The sequence below is a fragment of the Vigna unguiculata genome, chromosome 4 (assembly GCF_037176805.1).
Source record: "Vigna unguiculata cultivar grain cowpea cultivar isolate G323 ecotype 2 chromosome 4, ASM3717680v1, whole genome shotgun sequence".
NCBI classification, from domain to species: Eukaryota; Viridiplantae; Streptophyta; class Magnoliopsida; order Fabales; family Fabaceae; genus Vigna; species Vigna unguiculata.
The window spans coordinates 44,679,423-44,697,407 of NC_140795.1; the positions used below are offsets into that span (position 1 = coordinate 44,679,423).

At 30.5% G+C, this 17,985-nt stretch overlaps 1 protein-coding gene and 1 long non-coding RNA gene across 2 annotated transcripts; both read left to right on the forward strand.

Annotated features, from left to right (window-relative positions):
* Window positions 1-3,302: 3,302 nt before the first annotated feature.
* On the forward strand, window positions 3,303-6,019 carry LOC146887278 (uncharacterized). The gene is made up of 2 exons (XR_014994499.1): window positions 3,303-3,836; window positions 5,726-6,019. It is a non-coding gene; the product is annotated as an uncharacterized LOC146887278 (long non-coding RNA).
* Window positions 6,020-9,901: 3,882 nt separating this feature from the next.
* Window positions 9,902-14,878, forward strand: LOC114181060 (uncharacterized). The gene is made up of 5 exons (XM_028067383.2): window positions 9,902-10,056; window positions 10,163-10,378; window positions 10,578-10,883; window positions 11,016-14,414; window positions 14,551-14,878. Exons 1-5 carry the CDS (start codon window positions 9,975-9,977, stop codon window positions 14,640-14,642), a joined length of 4,095 nt encoding a protein of 1,364 aa, XP_027923184.1. The 5' UTR covers window positions 9,902-9,974; the 3' UTR covers window positions 14,643-14,878.
* The last annotated feature ends 3,107 nt before the right edge of the window (window positions 14,879-17,985 follow it).

Here is a 17,985-nt window from a genome sequence, read left to right on the forward strand (position 1 = left end):
GAAAACAAATACTTTTATAAAAGATCTAAATATCCTAATTTAATTCGTTGACACACCTGAACTGAAACATTGAATATTTATTGATATAACCCTGTTCTCCAACTTCAGTTTCGTTTGAATTTCTAGAAATAAAAGTAATTTGCTCTTTCTCGCCTATTTGAGTGTTGGATGGAGAAAATATTGTGCATGATTTGACTCATGTTGGATGGATTAATGGTCAGTTGGCTTTAGATGATTTTTTAATTTTAAGGGTAGGTGGTTCCGTCCTCTGCATATGGATCTTACTTCTTCTTCTTTCCTGCAATTTCATTAGTATGGCATTCTTTCCTCTCTCATATCTCAGTCCCGTTGCAACTCATTCCAAAAATTAGTCTTTTATCTCACAACCCATTCTCTTAATTTTTCGTCTCTGTCAAAAACTCTTCAAACCCTCCCTTCTCCATTCCTCACCCTAAAACATAAATGAGGGTTTCATTCGTCGAAGTTGACATGGTTTTGGATTACAACACCTTCATTATTCTGTACCTCAAGCTTTTTCTATGACTCTCCAACCACGGTAGGTACTTCTCCTTTTCCTTTTCTATTGATTACCTTCTTCCTTTGTTCTCTAATTTCCCTTCATTTTGTGTTTATGTGTTGAAAGCGCTAACTGGGTACTCCAAATTTGTTCATACAATTAGTTTTACAAATTATTATTATGGATTGAACAAAATGTAACATTTTTTTATTTTTTAATTGTTTTTTGTATAGTTTACTTATTTATGCTTTAATCCATTCTTTTTTAATCTTTAGGGTGTTTTCAAAGTTATGCTTTTACATATTTTTTATTCTTCTGATGAGTTTTTATGGTGCAGGACTGAATATAGAAGCTTTATTCGTCGAGGTTGAAATGGTTTTGGACTTCATTACTTCGTTCGTCAAGTTTTTTCTATGACTCTCCAACCACAGTAGGTTCTTCTCCTTTTCCTTTTCCTTTTCTATTGATTACCTTTTTTCTTTGTTCTCTAATTTCCCTTTATTTTGTGTTTGTGTTAAAGCGCTAACTAGTACTCCAAATTTGTTTTACAGATTATTATTGTAGATTGAACAAAAGGTAACGTGTTTTTTTTTTAATTTTTTTTATATAGTTTATTTATTTATGCTTTAATTCGTTGTTTTTAATTTTTAGGGTTTTTTCAAAGTTATGCTTTTACATATCCTTAAGGTTTTTCTATGACTCTCCAACCACAATAGGTTCTTCTCCTTTTCCTTTTCTATTGATTACATTTTTCCTTTGTTCTTTAATTTTCCTTCATTTTGTGTTTATGTGTTGAAAGTGCTAATCGGTACTCCAAACTTGTTCATACAATTAGTTTTACAGATTATTATTGTGGATTGAACAAAAGGTAACGTGTTTTTTTTATTTTTTTCTATATAGTTTACTTATTTATGCTTTAATACGTTGTTTTTTTTTAATTTTTAGGGTTTTTTCAAAGTTATGCTTTTACATATCCTCAAGGTTTTTCTATGACTCTCCAATCACGATAGGTTCTTCTCCTTTTCCTTTTTTATTGATTACCTTTTTCCTTTGTTCTCTAATTTTCCTTCATTTTGTGTTTATGTGTTGAAAGCGCTAACTGGGTACTCCAAATTTGTTCATACAATTAGTTTTACAGATTATTATTGTGGATTGAACAAAAGGTAATATTTTTTGTGTTTATGTGTTGAAAGCCATTTGTAAATTTCTACTTATTAACATACCATTTATCTAGCTCTCATTATCAACCTCTATTTGTAACAAAAACATGAAACTACTTACCTTAACTTAAAATTATCTTCATACTTGTACATTATATTCACGGTATTATTCTTTTTCCATGTGGTAATTTTGTTTGGATAACACCTTCACCAATCCTCTGTCTCCCCAGTCGGCATATATGTTGCTTATGTAACTTTGCGTTCTTCAGACCAACCTAATACCATACTTACTTACCATTTATAAGAAAACATATTTTCAATAAATAAATCATATAGTTCCTACTTAGATTAACAAGTAGGTTTTACAACAATATTCTACATTCTTATTTCCTAAAGAATCTAGAAACACAGATCACAAGCAAACTTAGTCCCTACCCAGTCCTCTTGGAATGAACTGCTCTGATACCACTAATCTAACACCCCAACTAGAATTCGGTGCTACTAGATGTTCTTTACTTGTCTAATGTATCATTTACTTAAGAAAAAATTTATTTGTATTCAATTAATAAATACCAAACAAAAAAATAATAATAATACATCACTCGAATGTATCATCTGTTAGACATACATGATATTTATGCGAATAAAATGTTAACATACATATAAGTGTTTGTAACATATGTTTGTTTATACTTTTACAACCAACTAAAGGTACTTTTAGTTTGAAATACATCACAAACAAGTTACACCATATCAGTTGTAGCTTTAACATAATCCAAGGTTACAAGAAAAGTTAGGCTAAACAATCTCATTGTTACATGTTAGGTCTCCAATTTCTTCCTCTGAAAAATAAAGAAAGTAAGGGTGAGTCTTTCCCTTAACTCCAAAACTTCATCATAACATTTCAAAGTATGGTCATTTGAATAAACTTTCAATTGAATGAAACATTTTCACAAAAGTTTAAATCTCCATAATGTCATAACTAACCATGCCAAAAATATCAAAATCAAATTAATCAATAAAATAATCATTTCCGTATGTTTTAAATTTAGGATATCAAAATCCTCATTATCAATCTTTTAATAATCATATTTGTATAATTCTGAGTTTCAACTCATCAGTATATTCATCTCATATTATTTCTTTATATACTTTGGGTCCCAAACACTGCCATTAGATTTTTTTCCGAATCATAATGGTCTTATGCCAATATGGATAGTGCCAGCAGGCTAAACGTTCTCACGGATACAACGTGTACGTTATTCCACCTTCCTGGTCTTAAAGTATAGTCAAGAGGACGGTCGAGAATAGAGTGTGAGGCCTGTGAATTTTCGAATACCCGGCAAATTGTATACGTCAATCCAGGGTATCTATATCACCACCCTCGATTCTCCTAGGTCTATCAGACCTTTCTCTGGACTCTATACCCAGTGTATCTCTGTACTATCCATACAGTCCTTTCTCTGGACTCTATACCCAGTGTATCTCTGTACTATCCATACAGTCCTTTTTATTCTTTATTTCTGTATAAAAATTTCATCTTGATCCAACGGTTAACAAAGCGGAAATAAAATATTTACTAAGGTAACTCAGAATTGACAGCAGCTGGAGACCTTACTTTTACTCTAAAGTGCGGAAGTAACTGCTCTTTGCATACACCTCCAATTCAAAATCTAACCGTTCATATTGAAGAACTATATTTTAAGAATGCTCTATAAAAATTTCAGCCTAATCCAATGGTTAATGAAGCCTTAATCACAATTTTACTTACACAACTCAAAATAAGTAGTAGTTAACACCCAAAAGATAACATCTTTTACATTGTATAAAGCCCTTTACTTATGAAATCATAAAATTACTTCATACTATATATTTAAACAAGAAAATTAAATATAATTAATATAAAATAGAGGGTGTTACAGGTAGGCTATGCTATTTATGGACATCTAATGTCTTGAAAATATTGCTAAGAATGTTTGTTTCTTTTCTTTCATGTGAAAAATTTAGTCAAAATGATTTCCATTTAAATCAACTTGTGCATTTATTATGGTATAAATGATGAAGTTGTTCTTTTTATTTCTTATGTCAGTGGATCCCTGAACCAAGGCATTACGCCCATGCCCCTGGTGTTCCAATAATTCTCATCGGAACCAAGTTAGGTAAGCATTTAACCCCACCCTTCATTGAATGGATTGGCATAGCTGTTACGGAAGCGGTTGTATTGTTTTTTTAGTGAATTTAAAAGAAAACTTTATTCTTGCCCAATAAATATGATCTCAATCAATCATAGAACTGAATTTAACTAAATATATAAACTAGGTAAATGACTAAGTGTAGCTATTTGTTGATATTTAAATTAGGAGTTTAACTTTGACTATAATTTCTTATACTAAATAGATCAAGGTGGTTGCATGAGGTCTGATATATCAAATCAGTGTTTGGATGTTAAGAGAAAGAGGCTGCAACATGCACACAAAGAATAAGTCTAACTTTTCAAAAATGAATAATGAGTTGGGTTATGTGCATGTTTCTTTTAGTAGTTGTTGTTCATTCAGTTCATTGTAATTTTGAATGTTCCTAAGTTACTTAATCAATTGTTATTCTGATAAAATACCTGTTAGTAGTGATATAGCTATCAGATAATTATAATAGTTTTCATATTTGATTTTCTTTGTCTTTTTTAATGACTAATGATGTGATTTAGTATAAAAATTTTGATTGTCGAAGATGCACAATATTGTTTTGTTGTTTTAGAAGAGTGAAGGGTTAGTTCTTCGTTTTTATCATTCAATTCATAAAGACAATGGAGACATTGGTGGGTCCCAATCCCAAGTCAAAAGATTGAAAGATAATTCTTCTAATTCCTGATACAGAGTATTAATCCCTAATCCGCTTCATAATAAGTCTAATTCCATCAAATAATATGAATATTTTACATAGACATCACCGTTGGGTTTTACTGTACATGCATAAAAAAACTATGAATATAAATTTTTACCATAATACACCGAAATCATCATAATTATCCATTCATGTTGGATTCTGCCTTTGATAAAATATCAGGGAAAGTATAGCAAAGTTGTGATCATTGTGACCTTTCTTGAGTTACTATGATGAGGATTGCCTAATTATTATTATAAAGAATTGGGTTATATTAAAATAATCATAGAATGACCTTATATATTACGAACTAATTATTGGAATTTGATGAAGTAATTATGTTTGCTAATTAAAATATTTGCAGGCTAGCTCAACAACTATAGGTGTTATTCCCATGTCCTTAGAGAATGTTTGTGATTTTGAAATTGATTTTGTGGATTTGATCATCTTATCTATGGATATGTTTGTGTTTGCTTCTTAGTCTTACTTCATTTTCTTCTGTCATCATATATATTCAAGTATGTTCCAGAATTCGATAATGAAATTGCAATATGTCCTATAGGTTGTACTACTTTTTCTACTCTCTTTTTTTTTTTGTGCCTTTGATAGATAGTCTACTGAAGTTTTAAGGATGAGCAAAAAATGTGTTTGGGCCAATGTATCCTATAATGCTACCAATGATATGAATTTGGATCCCTGTAATGCTACCAATGTATCCCTTGAGTTTTTAAACTTTATACAAATTTGGGATGTTGGAATAATCAAATTTTAAGATGGAAAATATTGAGCATGCTAACTAGAACAGTTGTGTGCATGTAGATGGTTCTTAATTGTGAAGTACAATTTTGCCTATGAAATGCTTTAAAGTTTGTAGATTTCTAACCTTAAGTTTAATTTTAGCGTGTGGTATGAAATGTCTGGTGTAAAATCATGTCATAAGTTTTTTATTGAATTTTTGTGTTGTCAAGTAGCAACGCAATAGACATTATTTTGTTTCCTTTCACACATGTATACATTTGATGTTAATAGTTTCCTTGGTATTATTTAGAGACAATTATCTGAGCTTTGAAATTTTTTTATACGAACTAAAATTTCTCTGAAATGAGTAAAAGATTATTAATGTCTTTTTAACTATTTCATTTTATATTTTATTTGTTGAACATTGCAGAGTTATGGAGTTGAATTTATTTTAAAGAGGGCAATTTTATTTTCCGATAAAAGCAATGGTTGCAAAATCATGGGTTGGTATAGGAAGTTTGATGTCAAAGTAGTTAATTTATGGTACCAGTTCCTAATTTTTTAGTGAAATCGCATCACAAATTAAAACCAACACCATTTTCAGATTTAACATTGTTTTAAGAGAAGTGGTTCCTTATGATTAACCACCAAGTGTGCTTCAAAAATTTACAGATGAAAAATTGGCAAACTCATTTGATTAATTTGTTAAGATCCATTTCAAAAATTCTTGCAAGATCATGGAATGAAGCTTAACTTAATTTGTTAGTCCCATTTCTTTGAAATATTTAAACAAGTCCAACTACACTTTAAATCTAGGTCCTTGAACTTATAAATAGATACGAGTAATATTAGATATGTGCTTGATAGAGGCTAGGGTATTATGGAGTACCTAAGCCTCATATTGAATAATATTATATACTCAGTTGACTACACAAATAGCTTGATCTTTTAACTGCTAACTTTTAGGAGAGAATTTCTTGAACACATAAAAGCTTATCAATTAATGTAACTATACAACAAAATTGTATAACTTTGTGGATATTTTAAGAATTAACCTTAAAATTGTTTTTAATAAAACATGTGTATATTAACTTTAATATTTGTGATAATATTGTACAGTAAGAACAAAGGAAAGTTTGATGTTCATACTGCTGAAACTTCGGTTGATGTAATGGTGGAGTAAAATTTTAATGTGTGATGGTATTTGTAGCCCTAAGTGATCGATATGCATCTTTTATTTTATTTAATAACCTTTAACTTTTAATGAAAAATGGAATAGAAATTTATAGAAAAAAAAATGTTCCTACTTCTAACAGCATAAAGCAAGTCTGATATATATATATATATATATATATATATATATATATATATATATATATATATATATATATATATATATATGTATATATATATATATGTATATATATATATATATATATATGTATGGTTTTTACAAGATATTAATAGTATAATGTATTTTATGCAATTATCGATATAATTGACAAATATTTAGTATTTTTAAAATTTGTTTTTAATGTAAAATAGAATTTTAGTTTAGCCAAATCAATTGATTTTACTGTTGTGACGGGTACACATAGTCAGTGCGAGGTTATTTTTTAATTAATATAATACATGCAGGTATTACATGCTATCATCAAAATAATAAATTCATATTTTTAATTTTATTATTAGTATTAAAATAGTAATAATAAAAAATTATTACTACTGCTCCTTGCCAATTGTATTGTTTATAAATCTATTACTTTAACATAAAAATTCAATATTAAAATAATTATTAATTTTACTTAATTTGTTATAAAAAAATATCAATAATTATTTATTTGATTCAAGTCAACTCTTTATTTAAATATTATATTTATAATTATAAAATCATATAAGTAAATAACTTATTTAATTTAATAATAATTGTATTAAGTTTTTAATACAAATTAAAAAATAAAAAATAAAAACAAGTGCATAGGATCACATTATACAATATGCGTACATTTTACTCTAATAATAATCGTGCATCTGCATTTCATTTTAATATAATATACATGTGTTTAATTTATATTTGTTTCTATTTAAAAAATTTAACCTCCATTCATGTTGTATTTATTTTGTACGAGACCCTATTATACAATATATCTACATCTTCCTCTAATAACGACCTGTCCATACACATTTTAATATAATATACATTATGTTTTTATTTAAAAATTTTAACATCAATTTTATTTATATTTATTTTGTACGAGACCATATTACACGATATACATACATATTACTTAAATAATGATCCATACATACACATTTCATTTTAATATAATATATACATACGTTATATCTACATGTGTTTTGATTTAAAATTTTAACATCAATTACATTTTGTATTTATTTAAAAATAACAAATTATTTTATATTTTAATTTTAATTTGAAGTTTATTTTTTAATATATAATACCTTCAAATATATTTAAACACTAATTCTAAATCCATATCCACTACTTTTTAATAATTTTTTACTGTGATATATATTATTTTATTTAAATGGACTTTAGTAATTTTTATTAATGTGTTACTTTGGTAGTTGTTTTTTTATGTTTAATTACTTTTTAATAATTTTTATTACATTTTATAGTGGTAGTTTTGTATTTAATTTTAAATATTTTAATATTTAACTATCGATTCAAATGTTATTTTTTAATCTTAACATTTTTTATCTAAAATAATAATAATATCTTTAATTTTATATATAAATATATTTCAAAAGTTTTATGTGTGTTTGTTGATATCTATATATGTTTTTATTTATAAATATTAACATCAATCTCATATTGTTTTTATTTTCTACGGGACCATATTTCGATTACGTGCATATTTAATAAATAATTATATATTATTTGAATTAATATTAGTAGTAGTATTAGTAACATTATTATTATTGAGATTATTATTATTGATAGCAATAATGTTAGTACTATTATTATTATTAACCTTAACATTGACATTAACATTAACATTATTTTATTATTATTATTATTATTATTATTATTATTATTATTATTATTATTATTATTAGGATTAACATTGATATTAACATTATTATTATTATTATTAGTTTAAGTCGTCACTCTGAATTGAGATGAGTTAAACTTTTAGCTTTAACTTTGTATTTGGCAGTTACTTTCTTAATTACAGTTTTATGATGTATTTATACTGTACTGGACCATATTACATAATATGTATACATTCTACTTTAACAACAATACATACACATTTAATTTTAATATAATATACATGTATTTATTTCTACATGTGTTTTTATTTAAAAATTTTAACAAATGTCATCTTGTATTGTACGGGACCATATTACACAATCTATCTACATTTTATTTTAACAACGATTTTGCATACATATTTTATTTTAATATAATATATAACTCAAAACTATAATCGTAAATTATAACCATGTAACAATATTGTTTTATATTAATTATATAATATTAAAATATAATTATATAAACAAATAATTTATTTAAATATAACAATAATTATTAAAAAAAATTAATCCAAATAAGAAAAACAACAACAACAAAAGACCCGTGGTACTAGTTTTTCAATAAAACTAATTTCAATTAAAACTTAAAAAAGTACTTTTTCAAAGATTGAATTTTTAAAGTAAAATATTAATTATTTTAAATTGGAAAAAGTTGCTTAGTTACTATTTTATTAAAAAAAAATATTTTTTATTTATTAATGCAACATATATTACTACTAATATTTACATTAACAAAATTTCAAAATAAACTTGTCTCTTCATAGATAATCAATTATGTTTATATCACTTCAAAATAAAACTTTAAAATCAAAATATAAATATATATCCTTCTTCTATCTCTTCCAATATATCTACGTAGAGGTTTTCCTTCTCTCCCATTTTGTTCTCGCGTAACACAATCATGTGAAACAACACATAAAATAGGATAAATTATTATTTTAAAAACTTTAATTAAAAAATTACATAGAAGTGTACTTTTTGTATCGGTGCGTATATCTGTATAAATTTATCTTTATCTTTATAATAATAATAATAATAATAATATAATAATAATAATAATGTAAATTCTATATTGATTATGTAAGTTAAGTTTATAGAGTAGTTGAACATTTAAATAAAAATGGTTCTCACATTACATAAAAGTAATATTAACAGATAACCACAAGTTTAATCTTTATGCATTTTTCACTTTTGTATTCATTCTTCCTATGCTTCATATCCAAGTAATAGGCCAATACCGTTCGTGTCACCTCAGCGAGTTATCGAAAAGAGAAATGAAACAACTTGAACTTTCATGTACTGTCAAGTGTTCTATGTAAAATAATCATTATATTGACACAACTGTAGTATCATTTATCTATTATCTAAAACGGTTTGTTCCTACTTCAAAACCTCTCGCGGTGTATGAGAACGAGCCACGTGTCTAAAGTTGCTCTACACGTGTCAGGTGACAAAAGGGTGTCGGTTATGTCACACGTGTCTCCAGTTTGGAGATGCCACAGCCATGCAAAGGTGGCAAAACACAGCTTCATATGTTCTTCTTTATAAAGCTTTGTTATTACAAACCTTTGTCATGAAACATTCCTCACCGAGTACACCAGAAGAAGTTATATTCAAAAATGGATTCAAGAGCAGTTCAAACTCAGGGGCACAAGTACGATCAACACCACCGTAATCCTCAAAATATTGGGTCACAAGGAGGTACAAAGTTCATTTATTTGGAATTTGAAAGTTTGATTTGATTAACCTTTGATATTACTTTCTGTATTGAAGTTTCTTCGGTTTTTGCTTCAAATTTTGGGTGTAGTGGCGGCACATGGGGATGAACACAACCATGAGAAGAAGACGGTTCTGAAGAAAGTAAAACAAAAGGCCAAGAAAATTAAGGATAGCATCACAAAGCATGGTCATCATGACCATGAACGTGGCCACGAGTATCACTATGAAGATCAGCATATCCCTGATGATCATGACTTGGATGAAGAAGATGACGAAGATGTAGACCCAGTCCATGGAGCACCGAGTAAGTTCTTTTCTAGCACATTTGAATTAATCATCGTAATGAAAACTCCCTCATTAGGTAGTTTATATACCTTTCGAACAATTTTATTTAGTACCAACAAGTTTTAAGATAAGATCTGAGAATTTAGTATTTTTGAAGAAGATTGAAGCCTTTTAATGAGAACTTGCGTTAGATAATAGTTTACATGATTGTTCTGCAGTTTACGATAGTGCAGCTGTTAGAGGTGCAGAAGCTATTGGAGTTAATTTAGGAGGTATAGCAGTTATGGGAGGAGAACCTCATCAGGATCCAAGAGTAGTGGTTGTTTCTCCAACTACTGGAGTTAATCAAAGCGGAGCCACTGAGCCTACTATGGCATTTGTTGAGGTACATAAAGTAGTGCATACTAAGGTCAATTTGGAGGGACAAATTCACTTGGAGGAAGATCCTCATGCTCCACGAAGTGCACCTCAAGCTCATTCTCCACCAAATCATCAAACAAAAGTCAAAGATCCAACTGGGGCAGGTAAGTTGAACCAAGATTTAACATGAACTATATTTGTGTGCCATGAGATTAAGCATCTTCACATGCCTTGATTTGATTGTAATCTATGTCATGCCATTTTTTTTATTGTGTCTGATCTGATGGCTATAACAGGTGGAGCAGAAATTGACATTACCCCAGACAAAACTTTCTCCAGGATGACTATTCTTTATGAGCCAAACCAAGAACAACCAAACCTCTTTCCAACTGTTCCTGAAACTCACCACCACCCTTCTGCTGGAAGCCACTCTCATATTGCACCACAGCTGTCTAGTGCAACCAATTACCCATCTACTCAGAGCCGTGGCCAATACTTCCCAGAACTTTCTGGTGAAGTTAAAACCGAATACCCCAAAAGCCATGGACATTTTACACCAGAGTTGTCCACACCAACCAAGACTCACTACCCTGAAGCTCAAAGCCATGACCAATTCTTGCCACAACAATCCAGTGCTACAAAAACTCCATACCCTTCATCTGGAAGTCATGATCAGTTTACACCGGTGTCATCTACTGGACATAATATTCAGCACCCTTCTACCAAATTCCATGGACAACACTTGCCACAACAATCTAGTACTACAAAAACTCATTACCCTTCCTCTGGAAGCCATGATCAGTTTACACCAGTGTCTTCTCCTAATATTCAACACCCTTCGACCAAAATCCATGACCAACACTTGCCTCAACAATTCAGTACTACAAAAACTCAGTACCCTTCATCTGGAAGCCATGACCAGTTTTCACCAGTGTCATCTACTACTGGAACTAATATTCAACACCCTTCTACCAATTTCCATGACCAGCACTTGCCACAACACTCAAGTGCTACCAAAGCACAATACCCTTCATCTGGAAGCCATGATCAGTTTACACTGGTGTCATCTACTGGACCTAATATTCAACACCCTTCTACCAATTTCCATGACCAGCACTTGCCACAACAATCCAGTGCTACCAAAACACAATACCCTTCATCTGGAAGCCATGATCAGTTTACACCGGTGTCATCTACTGGACCTAATATTCAACACCCTTCTACCAATTTCCATGACCAGCACTTGCCACAACAATCCAGTGCTACAAAACCACAATACCCTTCATCTGGAAGCCATGATCAGTTCGCACCAGTGTCTTCTACCGGACCGAATAATCAGCACCCTTCGACCAAATTCCATGACCAGCACTTGCCTCAACAATTCAGTGCTACAAAAACTCAATACCCTTCATCTGGAAGCCATGATCAGTTCACACCAGTGTCTTCTACCGGACCTAATATTCAGCACCCTTCGACCAAAATCCATGACCAACACTTGCCTCAACAATTCAATCCTACAAAATCTCAGTACCCTTCATCTGGAAGCCATGATCAGTTCACACCGGTGTCTTCTACCGGGCCTCATATTCAGCACCCTTCGACCAAAATCGATGACCAACACTTGCCTCAACAATTCAGTCCTACAAAAACTCCGTACCCTTCAGCTAGAAGCCATGATCAGTTTACACCAATGTCATCTACTGAACCTAGTTTGCAACACCCTTCTACCAAAACCCATGACCAGCACTTGTCACAACAATTTGATGAAACAAAACATCAGTACCCTTCAACGGGAAGACATGTTCAGTTTACACCAGAGTTCTCTACCGAACCTAATGTTCAGTCCCATTACACCAACACCCATGATCAATACCCTTCATCTGTAAACCATGATCAGTACCCTTCTACCACGATCCATGACCGAAACTTGCCACAGCAATCTAGTCCAGTTGCAAAAAATACCCACTATCCTTCATCTGGAAGCCACGATCAATTTCTACCAGAATTTTCAACTCAAACCAGAACCCCACAATCCTACAACACCACACGTATGGAGGAATCCCAATACAGACCAATGGAGAAACCATCAAATGATAGCAGTTACACAGATAAAATCTCATCAGCAACAGCTTCAATAGCTGATACAGCCGTCACTGCTAAAAATGCTGTAGCTTCAAAGCTTGGATATGGCCACGGAAATGAGACCGAAGCAACTCGAGCAAAGATGCAAGAGAACATAAGCAACGAAGAACCATCAACAGTCTCATTAGCTACAGCCGCAATAGCTGATAAAGCCGTCGCTGCCAAAAACACAGTAGCTTCCAAGCTTGGATATGGTGCCGACACCGAAACAACTCAAACAAAGTATCAACAACAGAACACAAGCAGTGAAAAACCATCAACAATCTCATCAGCAACCACTGCAATAGCTGATAAAGCTGTCAACGCCAAAAATACAGTAGCTTCAAAACTCGGATATGGTCCTGAAACAACTCATCGGGAAGAAGAAAAACCATCGACAATCTCTGCAGCAACCTCTGCAATAGCTGACAAAGCTGTCACTGCCAAAAACACCGTAGCTTCAAAGCTCGGATATGGTCCTGAAACAACTCGTCGGGAAGAAGAAAAACCGTCGACGATCTCTGCGGCAACCTCTGCAATAGCTGATAAAGCTGTCACTGCCAAAAACACCGTAGCTTCAAAGCTCGGATATGGTCCTGAAACGACTCAACAGGAAGAACAAAAACCATCCGCAATCTCTTCAGCAACCTCGGCCATATCTGACACAGCTGTCTCTGCCAAAAACACCATAGCTGACACAGCTGTCTCTGCCAAAAACACCGTTGCTTCCAAGCTCGGGTATGGTGCTGACACTGAAACAGTTCAAGCAAAGCATCACGAAGAAAAACCATCAACGGTCTCCGCAGCCACCTCTGCAATAGCTGATAAAGCTGCCTCAGCCAAGAACACAGTAGCTTCAAAGCTTGGATACGGTGCCAACACAGACACAACACAAACAAAGAATTACCAAGAGAATACAAGCCATGAACAGCCATCAACAATCTCTTTAGCAACCTCTGCAGTAGCTGATAAAGCTATCTCAGCCAAAAACACCGTAGCTTCCAAGCTCGGTTTCGGTGACAGAACAACAGCACAAGAAGAGAAGAGAAGAGAGCATGCTGCTGCACCAACTGAATATGGAAAGAGTGTTGCTCAGTCTCTGACTGAGAACCTAGGTCCAGTTTATGGAAAGAGTGGTGTGAAGTCCAATGTTTCAGGTGAAAATGCTAGTGTGGTTGTAGAACAAGACAAGGGTGTCTCTATGAGGGACTATCTGGCGGACAAGTTGAGGCCTACCCCTGAAGACAGGGCTCTCTCAGAAGTGATATCAGAGACTTTGCATAAGAAAGAGCCAATGGAGGTCACTGAGGAAGAAAACAAGGGTGTGAAAAAGGTAATTTCTGATGCAGTGCATAAGAGAGAGGATGACCCTGAAAGAAGGTTAGATCAACAGATACCAGTATGGAAGGTAACAGAATCAGAGGAAGTGAAAAGAAGGTTAGGAAGTGATGAAGAAACTGAGAGAAGGTACCAAGAGATGTATGTGAAGAGTCCAGGGACAGGTGTGGTTGATAAGCTTAAGGGAATGGTTGGATCATTGATTACCAATCCAGTGGAGAACCAATCCTTACAAGGTAATGATCAGTAGTGTTTGTTTTCATGAGGAATCTCTCCAACATGGTTTTCTGTATTATGATGATATTTTTGCAGATTTTACTTTCTCATTACTGCATTATGATGAATATTCTGATTTGTTGTGGTTGCATGCAGAGAAAGATTCCTCTACTACGAATTATGGGACAGAAGTGGAACATATTAACCAAGGTGGAACTCAAAGAAGACTACAGGAGTCATCTAATTGAAGAATTGGTTTCGAGGAATATTTGCTTTTGATGTGAATTTGTTTAGATTTATGTTATTGTTGTTTGTCTGCTACCTGTGTAATGTGTCTGGTTCTTTCTTGCAAGAAAGTCTGATGTTTGAGTCACTGATAATTTATTTTCATGTTTCTGTATTATGTATATGATGCTTTTGAGTCGGCAATGTTATATGTCATGTTAGTGTGTTACTGTGTTGATAAAAATATTTATGTAATAAATTCCGTTCTTTAGACATTTAAATGTTGTTTTCAAATTTGTTTAGTCATTCCAAGTGAAGTTCAAAGAATTTGACTTTTTCATTAATGTGTTTTAATAATGGAAAATAATTTTTTTAAAACAATTAAATTTTGGTAAATTTTTTTATAACTTGATGTATCGTTTTTTAAATAGTTTCTTATTTTTCATTTTTTTTATATTTTTAAATTAATTAGAAATAACATATCAAGTTATAAAAGAATAAAAGAGAAAGTAAGAATAAAAGAGAAAGTTGTGGTTTTGATAAATGTGTGGCGAATATATAAATTGGAAAATGTAAGCTTTTGATACAATATATTAAAGCTCTATGCTTTATCCATGGGAATAGAATATCTCGTATATGTAAACAGTATATGAAGTGTGTAAAAGCAAGTGTTTTTGAAATTAATTAATATAAACGTATGACTACAAGTGCTCGAACATTTTCTTTAAATGAATTTTATTTAAATTAAACTTTTCACATCTTAATTTTAATCCTAATACAGCATATCGATTTTTTTTTTTTTTACAGCAAAGCTGAATTATAATATCATCTTAATTTAATTCATCAAAATTGAATTTAACTTTTAGAAGCTATAGATTTAATTTATTTTGAATTTAACTTTTAGATGTTATATATATTCTCAATTTATTAAGAAACTAAAAATGTCTACTATTTTTTATTAACACATAACCAATTTTTTTAAATTAAATAACTATCTATAATAAAAATAACCATCTATAAAATAAATAATAAAGTCACCTATACAATTAATAATATTTTTTTATATTTCGATTTATAACTATTCTTTTTATTTTTATTATCATTAAAGAAAATGGACACATAATCAGATTACATTGTTGACAAAATTAATATTATTACTCATGGATAGTGATAGGTTTCTAGAGGAAATTGAAGAGAGATTTGATATAAAATGATATAAGTTTCTAGATACCAAAATATACTTGACTCAAATTTACTTAAAGAATTGTTCTTAAAATAATAGATTTTAGAATTTTCTTCTAACTTAGATTATTGGATTCCCCGTGTACGTAAATTTGAATTCAAACAACAAATAAATTAAAAAAATGTCATACAACATAGTGAAGAATAATTTGAATGGGTTTGAAAATACTTGCCTTTTTTTAACTATTTCTCACGCCTTCTTTTTTTAACTATTTCTCACGCCATCCTTAAATAAGTTTATCATTGGAAATTTGGCCTTTTTTTTTTAACTATTTCTCACGCCATCCTTAAATAAGTTTATCACTTTCTGAAAATTTGGCGTTTATCTTTAATAAATTTATGGCCTAATCTATTTTACCTGTAAAATAATTAATTCTTTTGATTTTGTTTTAGTTGGTCAATAACAATCACTAAATTGTGTTAAGTTAGCTGCTTTAAATGAATATTTTTGTCTCCCAAATCAAATTCGGAATTTCTTTTGTCTTATTGTCAGATTGGTAATTTATGAGTTTCAATGATAAGAAAAACAATACAAATAACGAGATATATAAATGATAAGTCTGTAAATGATAAAAACTTATCTATCGTATGCATATGATGTTTCAAAGAAAAAAAAAATGGTAAAATCAAATACAAACTTACAATAACATCTAATACAAACTTACAATAACATCTAATAAGTCAAGAACAAAGCTCGGTTATCATCTGAGTTATCATTCTTTATTAAGGTTTTTTGGTAATAAGGAAATTAATTGAATAAATTGAACTAGTTAAACTAACTTTGAGTCTCAGTGTTTAACCGTAAGTCCTTAATCGTAAGTCCTTAATGCTTTGATTTTCTATCAAGGTGGATAATAATTTGATCTTAACAATCTTTTTAAGGACAAACTAAACCTTTAAATTTTATATATGGTCAATATAACTCAACATTCATCCAAGAATAAAAATGTAAATAAATAAATCAAATCTACTAGGTTAACTAGTGAACTCTTAGTGATTAGATTTGAATCGAAGGTTAGGGATCGATTATCATCCAAGCATCGCAATCTTTCAAAGATAAAAAGATATAAAGATATATAAAGTAATTGTACCTTGTATAAGCCATCAACATATATGAATATTAAACATAATTTAAACTTAGAACAATAATATATGATACTTGTGCATTACGTACCTCAAGTTAAATTCGAAGAGGAGAAATAAGGAGCGCTTAACATACAAATATCAAAAACATACTTAGAACAATATATGAAGCTTCTACCTCAGGTTGAATCCGAGGAAAATATATAATGAGCTCTCTATGTTCGAATACAATCCCTCAGCATATGAATATCAAAAACATACTTAGAATAATATATGAAGCTTATAACTTAGGTTAAATCCGAGGAAAATAAACAATGAGCCCTATGTGCTCAAATACGACCCTTCAACATATGAATATTATGTTAGTTTTGAAATGGTGATTTAAGTCAAGAAGGGAGGGTTGAATTGACTTTTTAATTTTTTTTTTGAAAGTTTAACCTCTTTTCAATTGTATTAAATAGACTGAAAAGTTAGGATGTAAAAGCAGCAGACCAGTACACTTTCAATCGATTAAAAAATAAAACAGTAGACTAATTTGTTCTTGAGCTATGAAACAGTCGATTAAAAAAGACAAATTAGTTATCTAAAATACTAGAGATTTATGCAGAATGCAGAATTTTGTCCCTTATTTTGTTCACAGGAAAATAATTGATTTCATATGACAGGATGTCCCTTGTTTTGTTTTATTTTTTCACTTTTTTGTCTTATTTTTGCTTAGACTATCATTCAGAGTTTTCAGTCTGGTTGATTTTTCTTCATTTTTTTTTATTTTTGTGTTCAGAGAGTTTTTGGTAATCATTCTAAGACAATATCCTTTTTTTGTGATAATCCTTCATGAAAAGTGAAAACAAGGTTTATAGTAGAAGAAAGATGGAAAAAGAGATGAATTTGAGCAATTTCATGTATGGAAGACTAGATGGATGCTTTAAAAGAAATGATAACAAACAAAATTTTATTTCTTTATTCAATCCACTGATTTGACCAAAAAATGTTTTATTATTTTCTCATTTTTCATAAGAAAGATTCCAATAATTTAATGAT